At 37.8% G+C, this 10,840-nt stretch overlaps 1 protein-coding gene across 1 annotated transcript in view; it reads right to left on the minus strand.

Moving 5' to 3' along the window:
- The window catches only part of RSPH14 (radial spoke head 14 homolog), a 109,654-nt gene extending 102,117 nt beyond the window's left edge, over positions 1 to 7,537 (minus strand). Inside the window, exons 1-3 of the mRNA XM_075718283.1 lie at positions 7,339 to 7,537; positions 5,465 to 5,567; positions 5,155 to 5,273 (exon numbers count right to left, since the gene is read on the minus strand). Of these exons, the coding sequence (XP_075574398.1) occupies positions 5,155 to 5,273; positions 5,465 to 5,567; positions 7,339 to 7,537 (421 nt within the window). The remainder of the gene's footprint in view (positions 1 to 5,154; positions 5,274 to 5,464; positions 5,568 to 7,338) is intronic.
- Between the last annotated feature and the right edge of the window lie 3,303 nt (positions 7,538 to 10,840).

The following is a 10,840-nucleotide window of genomic DNA, read 5'->3' on the forward strand; positions in this document are numbered from 1 at the left end:
AGGTCATTTATCATTGCATAACACCCTTTCACTAACATTGTTAAGTATTGTGTGTCCATTAGTTGTCTTCACAAAGAGTGGAAGTTTTGCTATTAATTTTTCCAGTGTTCCTAGTTTTCTCCTGCTGCTGGTTCTCCAGTAGTTGTTTTCACAAAGAGTGGAAGTTTTGCTATTCATTTTTCCAGTGTTCCTAGTTTTCTCCTGCTGCTGGTTCTTCTCCCTCTTCTCTCCTCTGTTGAATACATATATCTATCTAAATTTTTTCTTTCTTCTGCCCATTAATTCTTGCCACTAAGTTGTTGTTTCTTCTGGAAATGTTACTCCTCAGTGTTCTCCCAATCTCTGTGGATTTTCCCACCTTTTGGTTTTTAATGATCCCACTGTTCCTGGAGGATGCTGGTATACATCCTTAAATTAAGGAATCAAAAACAGTCTGCAAGTGGATTTGCTTAAAATAACCATATTTTCCTAAATTACTCCTGTTTGGAGAAAGACCAGGTGGCCTGGTATAGAGCTAACTGGAGTCACTGACCACTTCCCAATTAACAAAAACTACGCTTCATGCCAAACGCATGTACAGCTTATGTTCCTTTTTGTCTAGTGTGGAGCATATTGCGTTACTGGCCCTGTAAATTACCTCAGCTCTAGAAAACATCAGAAGTCTAGCTGTGGAAGTGTATCAGTTAATGACTTCCAGCTGATGCAAGGTACATCCTATCTCATTATCTGAATGTGAGGTGTAGAAGTAAATGCAGAGAGGAAGACACACAGTTTCTTGGCTAGCTGAAGAAGGCTGAATTACCAGGCAGAGACTATTTCTGTATCTGTAATATGTCAACTGAATTATGTCAGGCCTTGTGACTCTTACTACGTATTGGAAAATACTTGCTGTTCTCCCTGATAATTCCCCAAATTGTCTCATAGCAAAGAAAACAGTTTTAGCACCTTTCTGTTTTTCTTGTAAGTAGCCATCTGTATGTGAATCCATTCTACAGTAACACAATTCTGCTCAAGGAGTTATCTTCCAACCCTTAAATGCAGGCATGTATATTTTTATATATATATATATGTTATATTTTTATCTAAATAAAAAGAATACATGGCTCAGAAAAACACCTTTTTCCAAGGGTAATTACTCAGAGATGCTTTCACAGACAACATGCTAGCTCAGCTTCTACACCACTGATCTTCTAGACTGTACGTACCCAACAGGCTGAGGATCACAGGTTTTTTCTATTCCCTCCCCTCTCCCCCCCTGCATACTGTCAAAGGACATTGTATGTAAATCTGGTCTGTAGAAAACTATGCAAGACTAACTTATTCTAGTCAAGGACTTCTATCCTGAACAAGTCTTGGAGGCTTTTAATAGCACAAACATTGACAGATGAAATGGTCAAAATTTGGCATCATTTCATAGCTGAAGAAATTAAGCTTTGGAAGAGAATTTCACCTAGAAAGGTATGACTCAAGCAAGCTATAAAGAGACTGCTAGACACATCATGCTCTCTGAGAGATTTGAACATCAGATCAGAAGATAAAGATTAAATTCTGCTTGCTTCACAGATGTAAACAGTTCCTCTACATTAATTTTTAATTTCTTATAAATAGAAGGGGGGGGGGGGAAATAGGGAAAAAGTTGGCCTACATGCATACAGAGCATGATCACTGCAAATATATTAGGATTACACTAAATGTTGAGAGTTAATGAACAGAAAAAAGTTTATTCAAAACAGACATAAATATCAGGTTTCTAATAAAGTGAATTCTCCTTACTTACATTTAAAAAGAAGTTGCAGTGAAGGCACTGATGCACAGAATTAACCAAATAACTAATTGTACAATTATTTAAATGCCCTCTTTTCATACTACTAATTACCCTTTTCCACTTTTTGGAGACAAAACTCCAGAACCATTCCCTGAAACAAGTCTTGATGTTAATTTGATCTGGAAAACCTGATCCTTACATGCCACTAGTCCCTGAGGGGGGGAAAGGTAAAATGAAGAAACTGGTATCAGTCTTAGCTCAAGAGAAGCCTCACTGAAAAGCAACTACCACTCAGAATTGTAGCCTTTCTTGTAAACATGGGCAACTTTCACTAAGTTGGGACTGTAACATGATTCAGAAGCTGGTCTTTGTCTGGCAGAGGCTTCTGCTCACTTCAGAGCTGCTGTGAATCCTTTGCCTTCAATCAAAGGCAAGGTTTTGAGGAGAGACACTGCTGCAGCTGGCTCTCAGCTTTTGGGGAGTTCTCAGCTCAGCAGGTGTTGGATAATCCTTCCACTCCAGCAGGCAACTTGATTTCTCCTTGTATAGTACAATCTCACATTTCCTGATTATCACCAAACTGGTTTTATAGTTCCCATCAATGGCTCCTGACCTAATATGATATATTCAGATGCCTGCAGGGACAAAGATGGAACAATGGGAGTAGACCTGAGTGGCAGTATGGTGTACCATTACATATCCTTTGGTTTGGGCAATGTATTTTGATTTATGTGGAATTTTTTATAAGCAATGCTTTATGTTTTGGCACCACCAGGAGCTAGTGTTGCTTACTGCTACAGTAAGTCTCTAAATAGAAATGACAGTTCTAATAAAACGCTTTCTATATAACCCTTGGGTTTAGTCCCTGCTTTTTAGAAAGTGTCTAACTGCAAACACTGAAAAAAAAAAAAAAAAAAAAGCCCTCACTTTCTCTCAGGGCCACATGGATAGCTTTTTAAAAATTGCTTTTTTCCCCCCACAGAACTTTTATTCATCCTCCAGTGAATGTTTTCTGCTTACATAGCTAAACTTCCAACCTACTTAGTAAATGCTTTGCATTTTGGGAGACACAACCTAGAAGCAGGCAGGTGTTTACATGTAATACTAGTTGAAGTTTACATCTGTAAGTCTCAAATTCACATCTAAAATGGTATGTACAGCAGCCACCTGTTTCTGTTTAAACAGAAACCTTTCCAGTCAACTTAAGTTGTGCATCATGCACATGTCTGAAAATTCCACCAGCAAAAGGAGACAAGTGGTAAGCGCTTGCTTTAGCCTCCTAGAGATAGAGCCACATCTGAAGGTTAGAGTTAATAATACAGTTCAGTATAGCAGGGACTGAACAGCAAGGCTTATTACTGAATTATGCAGTTCCAAAAGGGCTAAGAAGGAGGTGGCCTTAGCCAGTATGGATCAATGGTTAATGATTAATAGTGATCTGCAAAAATTTGGCAACATTTATTCACTTCTGTTAAGTTTTCTTCTCCCATAAGTTTCTATTATGAGCCACACATTCACAGGATGATATCTATCTGTCTACACAGGTAAGGGAAAGAATTCTTTAAAGGCAGTCAGACAGGTCAAAATTTACTTAAGCTAAGTCCCTGTCTCATTTAATTTGAAAATCTGTAAAATAGTTAGTGAAATTAAATTAACAGAAAAATCTGGTTTTCTATAGTGATATTCACAAAGTTGCGTAGCCCACCATATTAATATCCTTCATAGGGATTCAATTATTTAGGACTTTAAAAAGGGTTGTATGCATGTAAAAATACATCTTTTTATTTTTAGAATTCATGTACACTCACTCAGCAAGGCTTTACGCATTCATTTAATTCTTCTTTTTAAGCACCAGTAATGTAACAGAACTCCTCAGATGAGATACTTTCCCATGAATTTAAGTAGTATGGCTTTTTAACTGATAATTTCTATCTACTGAAATTTTAATTTTAAAATCATAATTTTCATCAACTGGAAGAGTAAAGTTTAAGACTAATGTTCAGATTAGAAAACTATTAGAATTATAATCATAGAATCTGGAAATAAAAGTAATAAATCAGCATAAATTCCCTTAGTGTATAAAAGATTTAGAAAACTACAAATATATGTAATAAATATAAAGAAAGCATGTAAAAGGTACAACGACCTATTCTTCTGGCAAGTCAAAGACAAATTCTCAGCTTGGATTCCTCTAGACTGAAGCAATTAAATGCTAGATACCTGGCTGATGTAATCTACCCAGCTTCTGTTTATCTCACTGGACATAAATGGACATCACCAGAGCAGAACTCATCTCGTCCTAAACTAAGCACTTATGATATGTCAGACTTTTTGCCCCTGGAGATGCTGGGTTTTTTCTCCTGCTGTACAGGGAGTGTAGGATGACTAGCTCAGTTTGACATCTGAAGTTAGGTGTAATTTATCATGTTTTTAACCTCGTATCTTACTAAGTCCATTTAACAATTTTACCTAAGGGCAAACAATATGTGAATAAAATATCAGAAAAACCAAACTTCTTCATTGTTCCTTGCATCACTCACAGGTCTGTTTTTTTTTTTTTTTAATTCACCACCTGAAGGCAATGTCAAAGCATACATTTAAGAAACAGTGCTTATGAGCCTGAGGTCAGAGACACATTAATAGATTATTTGTAGAATACATGGTGCAATGGATGGTGCCTTTACTTGCTCATTTGTGTCCTCCTACACCCGTGCTTGCAAGGAGCAGGGAAGGCATAAAACAAATTTCCCAAGATTTGTACCTCCTAACATGAGAAAAACTTTCTACAAACCCTGTGTGCTGTGAAATTAGTGCACCATGATGAACAGCTGATCATCACTTTGAACAGAAGAAGACAAAGTGAATTTTTGATGCAAGATTCTGAAACTCAAATTCAAGCGTGCAGTCCACACAACCTTTATCTTGAGCAGGTAGCCTTAATTTGCATAAGACCTAAGAAAATTAACCGATCTAGCAGGATCAGCCCCCCCAGTACACAGACAGGGGAATTCACAAATGTATTATGTTAACACAGGGCATTTCACTTGTTAAAGGATTTTCTATATTTTGGCCAGGTATTCTCACTATTATTACACAATTTGTGAATTTTTAGAAGTGCAAAAACAGCTCTAGAAAACATAGTTGTCTCCACCAATAGAAAAGATGACAGTCACACTTTTAAAAGTTTTCTGATAGAACCCAAAGAATAAATTCTCATAGGAAAACTAAAGAAAATTAAGAGGAGCAAAAATAGAAAAGATGCTGGTTTTAAATATGATTTTCAAAGAAAATGGAACAAAATGAATCTGGAAGATATTACATAGGGAATCAGGTAAATTCACCTATCTGCTCTGCCTATCTGAATACTTAACTACTGAAAAAATCCCTACCTTCGGGTAATTTTGCCACCGTTTCAAAAACCTGATGTGTGTTCCTCCGACAGGTATCTACTGGATCATCCAAGAGCTCAGTGAGGGCAGAAATTACTCCATTTTGGATCAACCCTTGCCTACAAACAACATTGGAGGACAGATTTAACTAAGCATAATAAAACATATATATTTGCAAGATGCTTAATCTTAACTACTCTTATTTACATTGCACCTATCTTGCCAAAACGTAGAAATTCTGTTCTTATTTCTCACTGAAATGTCTTCATTGCTTCCCATACCATTCAGTAAACTCTGGAATTACACCTACCTGCCAACATTATGCATAGCCATTATATAGAGGATTTGTGTTGTTTTTTGTCGGACAGTACTGTCATGATGTAGCAGCAAAGTCTTCAGGTTATCCAAGAATCCTATGAGACACAACGGTTCATTTTAATATTTCCTACCTTCAACATTAATTTAAAATAGCAATACTCATTGTTATCTCACAATTTGAAGTGCAAAGAATCAGAACTTTCATCTTGTCCTGATGGTGAAACTCTCATTGTCATATCTCAAGCAGGGAAGAAACCTTCAAGTTTCAAGGCCCACTGCCAAAAATGCCACGCTACAAACAAGCTGCTGACTTCTGTGTCAAGTTAAATCCTAATCTTGCAAATATTTATGAAGTGACATAACTAAAAATAACTCAAGTCAGTGGAGCTATTGATGTTTTTAGAAAAGCATGTGTTTGCAGGATTGACGCCTACATTTTTTTAAACTTTCTTTAGGTGTAGCATGGGCTATGTAAAAACACACAGCATTGCTTTTCACAGGTAGAAATAAATTTGGTGAACCATTAATGATTATGTGTATACACACATAGCACTGACCAAAAAAAACCCCAAAACCCCCAAACAACAATCTCACATTGCTTCAGCAGTTTCTGTTAATCAAACAATAATTTAATAAACTTTGACAATGAGTATTGGTATCTCTTATGAGGAAAAAAAAAATGAAGGAAGTAAATGGTGGAAAAAGCAGCGGCAAAACAGAGGACTTCTTCAGTGTTACATAATGAGCTCTGTAGATACACAACAAACTGCTAAAAATTGCAAAGATAAACTTGTGTAGGTTTTTTTTTTCCAAAATCCAAACTTACGATTCTTCCAAGTGCTGGGATAAAAGCTTTTGAAAATAGTGGCGGCCAGATATAATCTTGATAAGTATGATAAATTTGGTTATATTCTCTTGTATCTTAATTTCTCGTGAAGTTCCAGGGTTTTTTTGTTATAGACTCATTCTACAATCACTAAGAAACTGCTGAGAAGGGGTTCTGTAAAAAAAGCTCTGATGTTTTGTCTCTCCAGTAAAGTTATATCTGGATGTGCCACGCTATCCACTGCTGAAGGAATCAATGGCAAAAGATGACTTCACAGATTTTGCAAATGAACTTGTGAACCTTATTTAAATATTATTTTCTTCTTAATTAAAAGGTTCCTCAGAGTCTTTTGCCTGTTGTTATTATGGGATCTGAGATACGAGTATTTTGAGTACCTCAAGCGTGAAAAATCCAGGAAGGTACCACTGTCATATGTCATACATGGTAGCAAATGTCTAATGAAGGGGGAAAAAAAAGGGATTTGCCTTTTTTTCCTGCTCTAGGATAACGAAAAGCTTTTTTCTTTTCCTCTTTCTAAATAAAATATACTTAGTAGTTTTATGTTATTAGAAATTAATAAATATACTGCTTTGTTTTTTTCTGAAAGGTTCATGGATAACAGAAGATTCCAAGCAAATGAAATTTAACCAAGTGGCAAAAGGGTGGTGGGGGGGTGTTTCTAATTTTGGACTAATTAAACTTTTTTTTTTTTTTAATTAGCCTATGTTAGGAATTAACTAGAATTCAAAACAAGCAAAAGAAAAAAAGATTCTGCACTGCTTTTGTATTTAGGGCTTGATAAAACCTATAGTGAGCCATTGATAAATCCTAAAGTGAGGATACTCTTAAAATAACTGTCATGTATATGGCACTATAATATTCTTTACCTTTTTAAGGTAAAACAAGTAAAGATTAACCCAAAAAGATCTTCATGGCCATTTTGTGTCATCAAAGATATTGCAAGAAAAAAGTAGCATACAAAAGTAAAGTGGCTTTTTTTCGCCCCACTGTGTCAAAGCTTATGACAACAGATCACTTACCTACTTCTATTGCCTGGTAGACATTTTCTGGGTCATGGACCAGATCGCAGAGTGTCATCAATGCCCGCTGCTGAGTCAGCAGCTCAGGAGACTGTAACTCCTCATTCAGTTTAGGAAGGGCCCTCTTTCCAAACGCAATAGGAGCTTTTGTGGGATCTATATCAGGGGGGAGCTTGGCTGAGATACGAGCATGTGCCATCCCAAATTTTCCTGGGAAAGATTCTCCTTTATCGCTAAAAATACTCCAAAAGGACTGTACCTGGTGACTGGGCAGTTAATGTACCAAAAAGACAACTGACTTTAAGCAGTGTTCTGTGTCCCTGAAGAGCTATTTTAGCACATATTCATTGTTAGGAAGCTATGAAAGAAGAGGCTGAAATGGTTCATGGTCGTCAGCATTAATGTCTGTTAATCAGCTGAATTGTCTTATCTGGTTTAATTCTCTACTGAACACTGTGGGGGGAAGAAAAAAAAAAGAGGGAAAGCTTAAAATTGCAATGTGAGGGAGGGAATGTTTTTCAAAGGGTTAAAGTGAAGTAGTGCAATGTCCCGAACCAGAGAAGGGGCTCAAAATAATATTAAAGCAAAAGCAAACAAAACGCCATTTTCAAAAAAAAAAAAGCATTCTTTTAAAAGGGGTCTCGATTAAACCCGCCCTCAGAATTCGTTAACGCTTGAAGGAATCGGTGATGGTTGACTCCAACCCACCCCCCCGCCTCAGTAAGGAAAACGGCTCAGCTGACAGAAGCATACAACCTCCAACACTGAAAACCGCTCAATAAAAAACAGCTGCAAAGTTAAAACAACTGCTAAACAACCGCACTTCTCTCTTCGAAACAAAAGAAATAGACTAAATAATCAAAGGCGCCCTGTCCCACCAACATGTCGCCGCCTCAGCCCGTTCCCGCTCCGCAGCTCCTGCCAGCTACGCCACCGCCTTTCGCGCCCGCGTGCTCTGGTTGTCACAGCAACTCGCTCTTTGCGTACGCCCCACTCCGTGAATAAAAACTACGCAGCCACGCATACTGAGTTCGCCCCTGCGTCAAGAGCGTAAGTACCGCGTTTGACGGTGGCTGCGGTGAGAGAGTAGCGTCAACGGCGTAGTTGGCGAATTGGAAGCCGGGCCGCTGCTAGCGCGGGGCCCGCAGCGCCGCGGGCGGTTGAGCTGCGGCGCGGCCTCTCAGGGCGGGCAGCGTGTGAGGAGGTGGGGGAAACGCTGCCGTGGGGTTGCAGCGTGGAGGCCGTTTTACCTCGCTTTTCTGCTAAAGCATGCAGAGAGGCTCTCTCCTCATCCCCTGTTTTTAAAGTAATTTCAGTTGAACAAAATCGAAAAAAATTCAGTTTGAACAAAACGGTCGTTGAGTTAATGGCAGGGATAGAGCAGGTGAGTGCCTTGAGGTACAAGGATTGAAGGGAGCTCAGCAGCTTTGCATTAGGTTTTCTTTCCTAGTCTTCTCCAGAATGTCACTATAAACAGCTAGAGTCCATAGCAGGGGTTGCCATTATCATCTGGTAGTTTCACATAACTGTATTTAGGACTCGGCCATCTTTTTCAGTATGGTTCTGCTAGAAAGTGTAGCATTGTTCAGAGGACAGTACACTGGGAGAATATCATTGCAATGTTGCTAGCGTGAGTTAAGGGTGCTCTGGATTGTCAGATGTGATCTAGCATCAGGAAAAAACCTCTGAACAGCTTGTGCTGTAAAAGGTTAGTTCTCAGTGCAAATAGAGAAGCTGTTGAGATGTTTTTCATTATGTTTAGTAACAATTATAATAATCAAAGTTCTTAAACTGGATTTTACAAAGCCAAAGTCATTCAGATCAGCCCGATTAAAATAAAACACAGGAATGGATTCTGGTTTGTTGATCTTGAAAATCCATGAAAGAAAAATTACTACTTTAAAAAGTATTTTCTGGAAAGGATTCCTTTTCCTGCAACATTTTAGAGCAGATTGTTTAGAAGTTATGTTCCTGAATTAGGTTAGACTTCCATTAACTATATGTTTGTAAAGTTTCACCCTATTTCAATCGGAAGAACATGAGCTTTTCTCAGTGTAGAGGGAGCAGAAGATCAGAGACTTCTCTTGTCCTTCAGTGTTAACTCTGCTCTTGTCCTTTTGCTGTGAGTTGTTTTGTCTTGTCCTTCACCATAGCTTGGAATACTGATTTTGGTTAGGGGTCATGACGTTAATTTATTTTATGTACAGCTTCTGAATGCCTTCCTCAAATCCTTTGTTTATCCACAGAATCTGCTGGTGATGCTGTTCTGCAACATTGGTGTAAGAAAGGTTGTGGTGCCATGGAGGCACTATATTCCCAGTCCTCCCTGGTGACTGAATCCCCTTCAGCTCTGTAAGAAGAGAAAATCTGGATACCAGTGCTGATCATTGTCAGTATTTTTAGCAGCTTTGTATTTCTTAAATCACTGATCTTTTTCCTCCAATGGTGTGGCTCATTTGTTGATTTGGTAAATTGCGATATGTTTATGTGTGTGTGAGATTTAGATTAAATACACTAAATGCAAGTGAAAATGGCCTCTCAGTTTTAAAATGTTTCTGTTTGGTTGCCTTGGTCCCTCCTGTACTTTGGATTCACTGAGATTGTTGAATTGATTTTTTTTTTTTTTTTTTTGTAGCTTAGTTTGTGAAAGAGCTTTGGCAGGTAAGCAGTGCGTCAGCCTGTGTACACACAACATTTTTACATGCTTAGGATGTGTTGAAGTAGAACTAGGAGAATACGGAGAAAGCAAGTTAGTGTTTGAAATTCTTACCAGCTGGCAGGGTTTTCCTTTTTGTTTTCAGAACTATTATTTTAAGGCAGGAACATACCATAAAAAGGGTCTAGATCTCTCTAGTTTTATAGGGCGAAAAGTAGCATGATAAATAGAATTATGCATATGGTGATAAATAAATACTGTAATGTCACCTTCTTTGGTGAATCAGCTGCAAATCTGGATTCTTTGGGGGGAAGTGGGTGGTTCAGTATGGTTGAGATCACAGGATTGCCTGAAGTGATTTAAAAGCAATTACTCACAAAAGAGAATAAAACATTAATTCTAAGTAGTGGACTAGCAATTTTGTTCAGCGTTATTCTTAGCATGGGGTTGTAAAACACAACTGTAGTTTTTTTATTATATACTTACGTGTTGTTTAAAATTACTTCCCCACATTGATGTGCCCTTTAACATTTTTAGTCTGCTGCAGGAATGGGAGAGGCTTGTCTCCTGGATGTTAAGAGGTCCAAGCCTGTTCCAGCATTATCAAAATATGACCATTAGAATGTGAGAGCCTTCTTTTGTCCTGAAATTTGGAAATTTAAATCCTAATGAAATAAATAGCAAAATCTTTTAGCATCCTAAATTACAGTCTAGCATACTAAATGCTGTCTAAACTAATGAGTTGATTAACAATACGAAAGAGCTGTGTGATTTCTTATTCCTTGTCTTTAGCATTTGGTATGTTAGAAAGCAAGATTAGTAATGACTAGAAAGACATTTATATAA

This window comes from Pelecanus crispus, chromosome 11, assembly GCF_030463565.1.
Source record: "Pelecanus crispus isolate bPelCri1 chromosome 11, bPelCri1.pri, whole genome shotgun sequence".
Taxonomy (NCBI): Eukaryota; Metazoa; Chordata; class Aves; order Pelecaniformes; family Pelecanidae; genus Pelecanus; species Pelecanus crispus.